General features: G+C 43.1%; 1 protein-coding gene across 1 annotated transcript; it reads left to right on the top strand.

Annotated features, from left to right (window-relative positions):
• On the top strand, positions 1-6,788 carry si:dkey-266f7.9 (uncharacterized protein LOC100006223 homolog). Its single transcript, XM_035793095.2, has 4 exons — positions 1-169; positions 4,532-4,625; positions 4,886-5,456; positions 5,535-6,788. Exons 1-4 carry the CDS (start codon positions 64-66, stop codon positions 5,799-5,801), a joined length of 1,038 nt encoding a protein of 345 aa, XP_035648988.1. The 5' UTR covers positions 1-63; the 3' UTR covers positions 5,802-6,788.
• The last annotated feature ends 7,285 nt before the right edge of the window (positions 6,789-14,073 follow it).

Here is a 14,073-nt window from a genome sequence, read left to right as displayed (position 1 = left end):
GTGGCGTGATCGGTCAAGCGAGCGAGTGCCCCCCTCTCTGCTACATCAACATACCCCATCAACATGCCCCCTCACTCGTTCACTCAGTCCGTCTCTGTCTCTCTCTTGCTCGCTGTCCTCCTTTGGCTGCAGGGTTGTCAGGCCGAAGACTCACACCTTTTGGGTTCAGGTAACAAGGGCATTGATACTGTGGTGGCTAGAATGGAGGAACTCATGTTTGGATCTGGGCTTAGAAAGGTTTAGCCTGACATAGAAATTCCTTGTGGGGTGAACTGGGTTCACATCAAATTCATTCATTGCCTGCACTTTGCCCATATCGCTGCCAACTTTTTCATGGGTTTGCTTGCTTTTATAACGCCTAGTGTACATCTGTGCTGTTTTTGAGCCACATGCAATTGCATCCTAGGTTTATATTATCTTTAAGTCTGGTTTTGAGGTTAACCATGTTTTTGAAAAGGAGGATATATTAATTTAGGGATCATCTAGGAAATCACTCTGCGGTCAACTCTGACAAAGCAAGTAATAACTGAAAATAAACTACTGTAAGTTAAAACAAATCTATAAGCACAGGTATTAAAATAGGTAACAAGTGACAAATAATTTAAACTAGCACAGTCAGCATAAGAAATAAAGTTGTTATGTTTCTATTTATGCAACTTAAGTTTGACAAGAGTTAGATAATCAATAGTGTGATCTTTACCTTTTACAGAACCTTTACCTTTTGTGGTGGGAAAACTACTCTTGGTTTCACCTGTGTCCACAAGTGCATACGGTATACAGTGCCTTCAGAAAGTATTCACACCACTTTCATTTTCCCACATTTTTTTGTGTTACAGCCTGAATTTAAAATGGATTACATTTAGATGTTGTGTTACTGATCTAAACCCTATACCATATCATTTCAAAGTGAAATTTTCTTTGTAGAACATATTTAAAATGATTATAATAATTTTTCTACACTGAAATGTCTTGAGTCAGTACGTATTCAACCCGTTTGTTATGTCAAGCTTAAATAAGTTCAGGTGTAAAAATGTGCTTAACAAATTGCATAATAAGTTGCATGGACTCATTCCGTGTTCAATAATAGTGGTTAACATGATTTTTGAATGACTACCCCATCTCTGTACTCCACACATGCAATTATATGCAAGGTTCCTCAATTGAGTAGTGAATTTCATGTTCAGATCCAACCACAAAGACCAGGAAGGTTTTTCAATCGCTTGCAAAGAAGGGCACCAATTGGTAGATGGGTGAACAAAATAAAAAATAAGCACATATTGAATATCCGTTTGAGCATGGTGAAGCAATTCATTAGGCTTTGGATGGCGTACCAATACACCCAGTCACTGCAAAGATTCAGGCATTCTTCTTAACTCAGTTTCTGGAGAGATTTCATGGGATTTCATCATCAGGCCAATTTGTCATTTTAAAACAGCTCGAGTTTGAGAAAACCGGGGATGGATCAACAACATAGTTACTCCACAATACTAACCTAAATGGCAGAGTGAAACGAAGGAAGCCTGTAAAGAAAAACAAAAATGTCAAAACATGCATCCTGTTAAGTAATACTGGAAAAACAATTGCTACGAAATTCACTTTTTTGTCCTGAATACAAAACGCTATGTTTGGGGCAGATCCAACACATCACTGAGTGCCACTTATCATATTTTAAAGTGTTGTGGTGGCTGCATCATGTTATGGGTATGCTTATCATCAGCATGGACTAGTTGTTTGGGGGGATAAAACAAAACGCAATACATGTAGGTAGGCTCGTGTCACTGGGCAGCTCTCGGCTGTGCTTCCCTTTGTAGTCTGTAGTAGCACAAGCAAAATCCAAGAGGAAAACCTAGTACAGTCTGCTTTCCAACCTTTCAGAAGGACAATAACCTAAAACAAAAGGCCAAATCTACACTGATGTACCAAATAGTTAGATACTACTGCATTGTTGGAGCTAGGAACACAAGCATTTAGCTACACCCGCAATAACATCTGCTATATATGTGTAAGTGACCAATAAAATTTTATTTGATGTTGCTTACCAAGACGACATTGAATATTCATGAGTGGTCGAGTTACAGTTTTGACTTAAATTGGCTTGAAAATCTATGGAAAGACTTGAAAATGGCTGTCTAGCAATGATCAACAATCAACTTGACAAAGCTTGAAGAATTAAAAAAAGAATAATGTGCAAATATTGTACAATCCAAGTGTGCAAACCTCTTAGAGACCTCTTTAGAGACCCAAAAAGACTTACAACTGTAATCACTAAAGGTACTTCTACAAAGTATTGACACAGGGATGTGAATACTTATGTAAATGAGATATTTATGTATTCCATTTACAATAGATTTGCAAAAATGTCTAAAAACATGTCTTCACTTGGTCATTATGGGGTATAGTGTGTGGGTGAGAGAAAAAAACTATTTAATCAATTTTGAATTCAGGCTGTAACACAACAAAAAGTGGAATACGTAAAGGGGTATGAATACTTTCTGAAGGCACTGTAGTTCCAATTGAGATAACCACCTGACCTCCTCCCCAAAAAAGCAGAAAAACATGTATCTGTTGCATTTGCGCCTCTTACGAAAAACAAAAGAGCAACAGGCTGACAATAAGTTGCTTGTGTTGATTTCAGACAACAGGTTTTGTTAACATTTTCTAATAACTTTCATGAATAAGCATTCATAAACCCCTTAATAGTTGACATGCTATTGATACAATTTATTTAATAAATAATGGCATTGTCTTAAATTTAATAGAATGCTTAAATCAATTCAATCCATTCCTCAGTAGATGGAATAACTTCCCAGTTGCTTTAACCAGCAGAATATCTATTGTCAAATGAGTCTACTGCCACGGCTGAATTTCTGTAGTTCAATGCTTCCCATTGCTCCCCCTTCTGGCTATTGGGACAAACTACATAGTGTGGTATCTAAATGTATATGGAAAGGTAAGCAATCCTGGCTAAAATTAACAAACTTACAAGTGAAAGACGTACCAAACTTTAAATTGTATTTATAAATTTAAATTGTATTTCCAGGCACTAGCATTTCGTCCCATCCTAAATTGGTTTAGACATGATTCTACCGCTCCCTGGCTGAGTATAGAGAGACATATGGTGTCTCCTATTGCCCTGGAAGAGATGGTCTTCCCTCATATATCCCTTGCACAATGTAAATGTCACGGATCACTTCGGAACTGTCATTACGCACACCTGGTCCCTATTCCCATTTGATTAGTAATTGTATAAGTGTGACCTTTGTTCACCATTGTCCTTTCGATTATTGTTCCAATGTCCGTTGGTTCGTGTGAGTACCTGTGCTGTGTTGTTTTCTTCGTCCCGTGCCATTCCTACGCATGTCTCCTGATCCTTTATACCGCCGTGACATTATACTACGCTTTGGTCCTATTATTGCTCACACAATCTCTATCTGGCGCAAAATTGAAAACAAAGGAACTGGGAATCAAAATGGCATACCCATACTCCAATATTTCAATAATGACTTGGGATCTGGAGGGCAGCCTTTTGCATCCCCCATGGTCCAAATGTGGAATCTGTTCCCTAGCCAATATCATGGACAGTAATGGTTTGAGAAGATTCACAGATTTGAAGGAGCCATACACAATACCAGGCAACTCCTTTTTTCAATATTTACAATTTAGATCAGCTATGCTGGCCTATGGAGTCTCTTGGGAAACCCAACTACCGAACCATCCAATGATGGTATTTATAAATGAATGATCTGGGCTGCCGAAAGGACTGATCTCTATAAACAACTTTGGGAAAGCTCATATTCTGAACTAGCCATTAAAGTATGGTCGACAGATATAATTGAATCTGAAAAACCCTAATATGAAAAAATATGACCGTGGTATCTGTATTTATCTCTATTTAACACCAAGGAAATGTTTTACGGTGAAATTGTCCCCAACTGTTCACTCTGTCCCCTGAATCAGGTAGGCACATTCCTTCATATGATGTGGGAGTGCCCTGCAGTTAGTTGCTTCTGGGGCAAAGTTACAAAATGTATTTTAAAATGCATCATCGTAAATATTCAATGCTTTGCATCTATTATGTTACTTAATAATGAGAGCGCAAAAAGATATGTTGGCTCTTAGATGGCAATTACCTCACTCTCTCCCAGTTCACCAGTGGATACCGTTACTATTAGAACTGATAACATTAGAATTATCGACAGCGAAAATGAATGGTGCTGCTAGTCAAGGAATAATTGAGGCCTGGACAAATGTACCTAATTCTGTAAAATAATGATGTCAATGATATTTTCCTGTTTATACTGAATTTATTATTACTTAAAACTCTATGTATTTCTTGCTTGCATTTTTCTTGTGTGACAGCCCACGGGTACATTTTATATAAACTGATTATAATGGAAATGGATATTGTACCTGTAACCCCCAAAACCAAAAATGACAAAACATTTCCTGTATCGCTGCTATTCTAAAACTGAAGCGTCAAACAATTTCCCAGAGATTCATCTGTGCTTCCTTTCTTTGTCCCCAAACTTAGTCCCCGTTAATATAACTGAAGAATCAGACATGGCAAGCACCAAAGGAGTCCCCAGGATGGGGAAGATGCTTATTGAGCTGATGACCCTACTGGGGTGAGTATCTTATTTCAAAGGTAGTCCAGGGTTGTGTCTCAATATTCTTGAATAGTTTAAGGGGACTCAGTCTTCTTTCCTTCATTCGCACTAATCTGAATGACTGGAGAGGACAGAATAATATAGAAGAGGCCAATCTAAGATTTATGTAGTTATGAAGCAAAGGAAATAGTGTAAGAGTGGTGTGAGAGTCAGTTATGAGTAATATAATTAGCTAGCTTTGGGATTAAGTATTGACCTTTGATCTAATTACCCACCAGGGCTGTTGGTTTGAGCAACAGCGCTATCCAGAGGCCTGACTATGACGACACTGCGGCCCCCGAGTTCCTCAACCCCTCCTGGATGGCGGACCTCCCGGACAGCCGCCCGCTCTCCGAGGTCACCATGCCTGGCACCCACAACACCATGGCAATCTACGGCGGCGCCTTGGCCGAGTGCCAGTCTTGGAGCCTGGCGTCACAGTTGCGTGCCGGTGTGCGCTTCCTGGACGTTCGTGTGCGCCATGTGCGTGGCAACCTCACCATCCACCACGGCGTGTCCTACCAGCGGGCGCACTTCGGTGACGTGCTGGAGGGCGTGGCTGACTTCCTACGTGAGTACCCCAGCGAGATGGTGCTGATGCGGCTCAAGGAGGAGTTCAGTGAGACCTTTGACATCTACGGGGCGGTGGTCGGCTACATTCACCTTTACGCCGATTGGGACCTGCTGTGGCACAGTCGGCTCATGCCAACTGTGGGACAGGTGAGAGGGAAGCTCATTGTCCTCCAGGACTTTGGCGGACCTGACCTCGGCATGCGCTACGGCTCCCTGGACATTGCAGACGACTGGAAGGTAAGGAGACGGTCATTTTGAAAATTAAATTGTGGCTAAACATTTTTGTTGAGTCTCATATGCTTGTTGTCTCCTCAGGTCCCCACCCTCCTGCATGTGGCTGAGAAATGGCAAAGTGTGCACGAACACCTGGAGGCTGCCCCTGTTGGCAACAAGGCCTATATCTTCCTCACCTATGGCAGCGGAGCGGGCATCTTTGCCTACCCCAACGCCATCGCCCAGCGAATCAATGCCCGCCTATACGACTACCTGATGGCACTGATAGGACAGAACAGGCGCTTCGGAATCATCACCATGGATTTCCCCGCCTCTCCCCTCCTTCAAATGATCATCAACTTCAACTGAGAGAGAGGTCCCTCATCTACTAAGCCTGCTACCATACAATCAACATAGATACTCTCAAATTAAAATTGTTGGGACACTACATGATGATTGGGAGTCCATTTTTCTCATTGTATGCTTATTTTCACTATACCTTGCTACTTAAGTAAGCAGTTGTTTATTGGTGAGGTTCGTCATCGCTCTTGACTTTCCAACAAGCGGGCAAAACTGGTTGCAATGATGTCAGACTGATATATTTTCTGACGTCATGGTCAGGTTGTGTACTAACTGTAAAAGGAAGTAAGACATCATAAATTGGTTATCTGGTCCCCACAACCAGAAAACCAGATACAACCAGAAAATAACATTGTTAAGATGTCCGATAGCTAATTTTGACCGCTGGCCAGGTGATCAAGGACGAGTCGCAATTCTAATTTGTGTAGCACCTCATCAAGAAAAGAACTATAGGAATTGACTATCACTATTTGAAAGGGCTAGTTCATTCCAAAATCAAAGTTTTCCAGATATGTTTGGACTTCAAAAGTTGTCTGTCGAGATGAATCTATATCCCACACCATCTGTTGTGTAAATCCAGCTACAGCCCTAGTATGCCTATGGTGCCCATCTTTCTCATTCATATTGGGATTGATGCATATAGCTGGACCTACACAACAGTAGATCTGAAAATGTCTGAAACTTTAATTTTGGAGTGAACATTACTTTAAGTGTTAATGTTCAAAGAAAACTGACACATTTGGGAAGAATGCCACACCCCAAAACATGAACTCAAAACGGAAAACCGCTAGGACATCGAGTAATTTCTGACATGTTATTGATTTCAATCCTTACATGTGGTATTGTTTAATATCTGTTGGACAGTGATGTCATTAAGATATTAACCCCTTTCAAACCCAGCAGTGTTTCAGTCACAACAATGACACAATGGCTGTATGATTGGACAGGCTATTCAAAATTGTCAATAGAAAATAAATAGCTTTAATCCGCATCAAATGTATGCTTTGTTTGTGAATACAATTACTAATCAAATGGGAATTGACTGAATGGAGATTTTGAAAGAAAACAGCTGTAGAAATAATTGAACTGTGTTCAAGCAGGTGCGATGCTAGTAATTTTCCCACAGTGAAACCTTTGCTTTTATCGTTATGAATCTGTAAATAAATAACAAGCCTAGTTTGACCTACAACATTACTATGCACAATATATATACACAGTGCCTTCAGAAAGTATTCAGGTCCCTTGACATTTCCACATTTTGTTACGTTACAGCCCTTATTCTAAAATGGATTACATTTTTTTAAATGCTATCTAAACACAATACCCCATAATGACAGAGCTAAAACAGGTTTCTAGAAATTTGTGCTCATTTATAAAATATAAAAAACAGAAATACCTTATTTACAAGGTTGAAGGAATTGTCCGTATAGCTCCAAGACAGGATTGTGTCGAGGTACAGATCTGGGAAGGGTACCATAAATGTCTGCAGCATTGAAGGTCTCCAAGAATACAGTGGCCTGAACCATTCTTAAATGGAATAAGTTTGGAACCACCAAGACTCTTCCTTGAGCTGGCCCCTGGCCAAACTAAGCAATTGGGGGAGAAGGGCCTTGGTCAGGGAGGTGAACAAGAATCCGATGGTCACTCTGACAGAGCTCTAGATTCCCTCTGTGGAGATGTGAGAACCTTCCAGAAGGGCAACCATCTCTGCAGCACTCCATCAATCAGGTCTTTATGGTAGAGTGGCCAGACGGAAGCCACTCCTCAGTTAAAGGCACATGACAGCCCGCTTGGAGTTTGCCAAAAGGCACCTAAAGACTCTCAGACCATGAGAAACAAGATTCTCTGGTCTGATGAAACCAAGATTGAACTCTTTGGCCTGAATGCCAAGCATCACATCTGGAGAACCTGGCACCATCCCTACGGTGAAGCATGGTGGTGGCAGCATCATGCTGTTGGGATGTTTTTCAGCGGCAGGGACTGGGAAACTAGTCAGGATTGAAGCAAAGATGAACAGAGCAAAGTACAGAGCGATCCTTGATGAAAACCGGCTCCAGAGTGCTCAGGACCTCAGACTGGGGCAAAGGTTCACCTTCCAACAGGACAATGACCATAAGCACACAGCCAAGACAATGCAGAATTGGCTTCAGGACAAGTCTCTGAATGTCCTTAAGTGGCCAGCCAGAGCCCGGACAAAGGTGCTTCAACAAAGTACTGAGTAAAGGGTCTGAAGACTTATGTAAATGTAATATTACATTTTTTTATTTGTAATAAATGTCCAAAAATGTCTAAAAACCTGTTTTGGCTTTGTCTTTATGGGGTATTGTGTGTAGATTGATGAGGGAAAAAACAATTTAATCAATTTTAGAAAAAGGCTGTAACGTAACAAAATGTGGAAAAAGTCAAGTGGTCTGAATAGTTTCCTAATGTCCTGTATATATACACTGAGTGAACAAAACATGACATAGACAGACTTTCCATGACAGACTGACCAGGTGAATCCAGGTTAGAGATATTATCCCTTATTGATGCCAACTGTTAACTCCTCTTCATTCAGTGTAGATGAAGGGGAAAAATAACAAAAGCCCCTGTTGAGGGTACACTCAGAGCAAGGTCTTCCTTAAGAGGGCCAAGGCTGGGGTAACTAGCAGGACTGAGTTGAGTTGATAAGAGTGTTCTTAAGTGAGGTATCCTTGGACATGATTGTTAATTAGCCAGTTGCGGTCTCCCAAAAGTCCAGATCCGTGGTACTGGTTGGATCACAGTAGGACTGGTGAGGTTTTTTATTTTACCTTTATTTAACCAGGCAAGTCAGTTCAGAACAAATTCTTATTTTCAATGACGGCCTAGGAACAGTGGGTTAACTGCCTGTTCAGGGGCAGAACGACAGATTTGTACCTTGTCAGCTCGGGGGTTTGAACATGCAACCTTCCGGTTACGAGTCCAACGGTCTAACCACTAGGCTACCCTGCCACCCCATAATGCATTGAATGAGGAACTACAGTGCAGGTGACGCCTTGCGAGGTCATCTGGCTTGGTGAATTTAAAATTATAACGTGCAATGTTTTGATGGGTTACTACTACTATTGTTAGATATTATTGTGAGTTTTTTATTATTCCTGGCACTTCACCGGAGGTGGAGGTTAAAATGAACGAAGTAAGATTGGATTTTTGAGGATCGTGTTATGCAAGACATGGGTACTCTGTAGGTGGTTTTGCACATTTGGATAGACATAATATAATCTGTACCACAGTTATCGGGGGGGGTTCTGTCTTGTCCCCTGTGTGTCTAGTTTGTGTTTTCTGTGTGTATGAGTGAAAGAGCAAGAACCATGGGAGCACATGTGTGCAGAGGACACAGCATTCCAGATCCCCCAACGTCTGCCCTTGAAGTTGTGGTAGATAAGTGGGGAGGGGATATTTTTGTACCATGTGAAATTGTGGCATATCGAAGGAGGTTTTTCTTTGACAGGGACACTGAGTGTGACACTGTTGGATGAGGTTAGGGAGAGATTAACAGATTATGAGGGAACTAAGAAGGGGACTTTGATTACAACCAGCTCTGGGATGAGAATGGCCATTATCAGGACCAACTGGTGGCCGTGTTGGGAAGAATAGGGGCACTGTATCCCACCAAAACTGACTGGACGACATCAGAGAATGCACCATGGCGAAGGATGAGCACTTGGTAGCGTATCGGAGGAGACTGGAAACCTGTTTCAGGCTGCACAGCGGCATCAGACCTAATGAACTGGCATATGGAGATCTGTTGAAGGATGCCCTTGTGAGAGGCCTGACACCAGACCTGGAGAAAGTGGTGAGAACCACCTGTATCAGTTTGGAAACTGAACCCCAGGCCACTGTGGTACAACATTGCAAACATGCTGAGCGACAACAAGAAAAAGTGAAGACTCAGACATTGCAAGCTGCCCAGTTGACATTCTACCAAGGGCAGGTGCCTGCTGGAGTGGGAGGTGGTGCAAGTGGAGGAAAACCCAAACTTGGAAGTTGCTTCACCTGTGGCAAGACAGGCCATTTCGCTGCACAATGCAAAGAAGCCCAGCAGCTGAGGGTAGAGGCAGAGGCGGACCAAGAGGCAGAGGAGCCCCGAAGGGGGGCACCTCGAGGAGGAGGTCCACCCGGAGGACAAGGGCTGTGGTATCCCCCTGCTCAACAGCAATGGCAGCCGCCACCCAACCAATCCGCCACCATGGGGATCCCCAAGACAGAGGCCAATCTGGACAATGGCAGACCCTGTGCAATCCAGGACAAGAACAGGAGGAAGAATATTGACATGATGAAGAGACAATGTCTCATGTGACCCTGAAGAGGTGCACTGTGTTAAATCCTGATACTTTATAGGGATATTGTTATCCACGTCGGCACCAACGATGTTAGGATGAAACAGTCAGAGGTCACCAAGCGCAATATAGCTTAAGCGTGTAAATCAGCTGGAAAGATGTGTCGGCATCGAGTAATTGTCTCTGGCCCCCTCCCAGTTAGGGGGAGTGATGAGCTCTACAACAGTCTCACAACTCAATCGCTGGTTGAAAACTGTTTTCTGCTCCTCCCAAAATATATAATTTGTAGATTTTTCTGGGACTCACCCACAAACAGGACTAAGCTTGGCCTGTTGAGGAGTGACGGACTCCATCCTAGCTGGAGGGGTGCTCTCATCTTATCTACGAACATAGACAGGGCTCTAACTCCCCTAGCTCTACAATGAAATAGGATGCAGGCCAGGCAGCAGGTTGTTAGCCAGCCTGCCAGCATAGTAGAGTCTGCCACTAGCACAGTCAGTGTAGTCAGCTCAGCTATCCCCATTGAGACCTGGTCTGTGCCTCGACCTAGGTTGGGCAAAACTAAACATGGCAGTGTTCGCCACAAGCTTTATGTATCACACTGCAGCTGCTTTGGTCCAAGGGGCCAGATGGAAGGCTTATTTTGGGATCCATTGGTAGACATATGGCTCCAACAGCTAAAATGGGCCTATGTGGGTTTGAGGACTCAGTGGATTTCATTTGGGAGCTTTGAGTATTCTCTGGAAGTTATTAGAAGAGGCATTGCAATGTAAAACGATAATTGTTGTCAGAACTGGTGAAGAGGCAAGTATGAATAAAACTATTGAGGGACCAATTCGCTTGCAGTTGAAGACATTTTTTGGTAGACTATAACCCTGATGATGGCAGCAAGACAGCAGCCTGGTGGACATTATCATGAGACAATGAATTCCAGTGGAGGCTTTTCAGAAGAGGAAGGGGAGGACCATCCTCCTCTGTGAATTTCAGAAATTGAAAATAGTGAAATTAATAAAGTTATCCTTTTTAGATAAAATTATACTAAATATATTCACGTCACCAAATAATTGATTAAAATACACTGTTTTGCTATGTGGGTCTACAGTAGCCTCAACAGCAATCTGTAGGGTAGCACCATGGTGTAGACAGCCGGAGGACAGCTAGCTTCCATCATTCTCTGGGTAATTTGACTTCAATACAAAACCTAGGAGGCTCATGGTTCTCACCCCCTTTCACGGCCTTACACAGTAATTATGACAACTTCCGCAGGACATGTTCCAACCTATCAGAGCTCTTGCAGCATGAACTGACATGTTGTCCACCCAATCAAAGGATCAGAGAATGAGTCTAGTACTGAAAGCTGAAGCTACAGCTAGCTAGCACTGCGGTGTATAGATTCTGGTGAGTAGTTCACTGAGAGAGAAAGATAATAGTTGAACAGTTTTGATCAAATATATTTCTTGAAAAATGAAGGAGAAGCAAGAGAGAGATAGAACTAGCTATATTTCATTGTATTTTTTTTCTTTCACTTAGCTAGCGAATGCAGCTAGCTAGTTTAGTCTACTCAAACACCCAGCTCGAACAGAGAGGGATGCTATGTTAGCTAGCTGGCTATAGCTATCCAACACTGGAACTCTTCCAAGTCAAGGTAAGCTTTTGGTTTGATCAATTTATTGCTTCCGGTCCCGCCGGTGTAACTGCTAAACTGCTTGTCCTGTACTGCATGATTGTAGCGGTTTTACTTAAGCGTTAGTTCTAGTAGCTATGTTGACTAGCTATGACGTTAGCTAATATGGTGACAATGATGTAGGCTGTGTGTAGCGGTTATAATATGAAGGTTTGGCTTGGAAAGATTTTCTTGCTCGGTCACAGACAGTTGATGTGTTGTGCACTGAAGTCCACAAGCGAAGGTAAAAGGTGAGAGGAGGAGAGCATGTATATTTATTTTATTTTTCTGTTATTTTACCAGGTAAGTTGACTGAGAACATGTTCTCATTTACAGCAACGACCTGGGGAATAGTTACAGGGGAGAGGAGGGGGTGAATGTGCCAATTGTAAACTGGGGATTATTAGGTGACTGTGATGGTTTGAGGGCCAGATTGGGAATTTAGCCAGGACACCGGGGTTAACACCCCTACTCTTGCAATAAGTGCCATGGGATCTTTAGTGACTTCAGAGAGTCAGGACATCTGTTTAACGTCCCATCCGAAAGACAGCACCCAACACAGGGCAGTGTCACTGCCCTGGGGAATTGGGATATTTTTTAGACCAGGGGAAAGAGTGCCTCCTACTGGCCCTCCAACACCACTTCCAGCAGCATCTGGTCTCCCATCCAGGGACTGACCAGGACCAACCCTAGATGCGAGTAGGAACTCTACAAAGAGCAAATGATCATGCTGTTTTTATGTGGCTGCTATGAAAGTGAAATGTGTTTGCATGTGATCAGGGGTGTTTTAATTCCACAGAGTCGGTTGAAAAATGTTTTCTTAAATGGAAGAAAACAGAACAAAACAGGGATCTTTAAACAGGTCAACATTCACAAGGCCGCAAGACCAGACGGATTACCAGAACGTGTACTCCAAGCATGCGCTGACCAACTGGCAAGTGTCTTCATTGACATTTTCAACCTCTTCCTGTCTGAGTCTGTAATACCAACATGTTTCAAGCAGACAACCATAGTCCCTGTGCCCAAGAACACTTAGGTAACCTGCCTAAATGACTACCGACTCATAGCACTCACGTCTGTAGCCTTGAAGCGCTTTGAAAGTCTGGTCAAGGCTCACATCAACAGCATTATCCCAGAAACCCTAGACCCACTCCAATTTGCATACCACCCCAACATATCCACAGATGATGCAATCTCTATTTCACTCCACACTGCCCTTTCACACCAGGACAAAAGGAACATCTATGTGAGAATTCTATTAATTGACAACTGCTCAGCGTTCAATACCATAGTGCCCTCAAAGCTCATCACTAAGCTAAGGACCCTGGGACTACACACCTCCCTCTGCAACTGGATCCTGGACTTCCTGACGGGCCACCCCCAGGTGGTAAGCGTAGGTAACAACACATCTGCCACATTGATCCTCAACACGGGGGCCCCTCACGGATACGTACTCAGTCCTCTCCTGTACTCCCTGTTCACTCTTGACTGCATGGCCAGGCACGACTCCAACACCATCATTAAGTTTGCCAATGACAACAGTGGTAGGCCTGATTGCACACAACGACGAGACAGCCTATAGGGAGGTCAGAGACCTGGCTGTGTCGTGCCAGGACAACTACCTCTCCCTCAATGTGATCAAGATAAAGGAGATGATTGTGGACTACAGGACAAGGAGGACTGAGCACGCCCCCATTCTCATCGACGGGGCTGTAGTGGAGCAGGTTGAGAGCTTCAAGTTCCTTGGTGTCCACATCACCAAAAAACTAACATGGTCCAAGCACACCATGACAGTCGTGAAGAGGGCACGACAAAACCTATTCCCCCTCAGGTCCTCAGATCCTCAAAAGGATCTACAGTTGCACCATCGAGAGCATCCTGACTGGTTGCCTCACTGCCTGGTATGGCAACTGCTCGGCCTCCGACCGCAAGGCACTAGAGGCTAGTGCATACTGCCAAGTACATCACTGGGGCCAAGCTTCCAGCCATCCAGGACCTCTGTACCAGGCAGTGTCAGAGGAAGGCCCTACCGCTCGGCAAGCGGTACCAGAGCGCCAAGTCTAGGTCCAAGAGGCTTTGTAAACAGCTTCTACCCCCGAGCCATAAGAATCCTGAACATCTTATCAAATGGCTACCCAGACCATTTTAATTGTAGCTCTACCTACATGTACACATTACCTCGACTAACCGGTGCCCACTGACTCTGTACTGGTACCCCCTCTATATAGCCACGTTATTGTTATTTTATTGCTGCTCTTTAATTATTCATTACTTTTATTTTTTATAGGCATTTTCTTAAAACTGCATTGTTGTTTAA

The sequence above is a fragment of the Oncorhynchus keta genome, chromosome 19 (genome assembly GCF_023373465.1).
Source record: "Oncorhynchus keta strain PuntledgeMale-10-30-2019 chromosome 19, Oket_V2, whole genome shotgun sequence".
Taxonomy (NCBI): Eukaryota; Metazoa; Chordata; class Actinopteri; order Salmoniformes; family Salmonidae; genus Oncorhynchus; species Oncorhynchus keta.
This window is presented reverse-complemented; position numbering and strand designations above follow the sequence as displayed.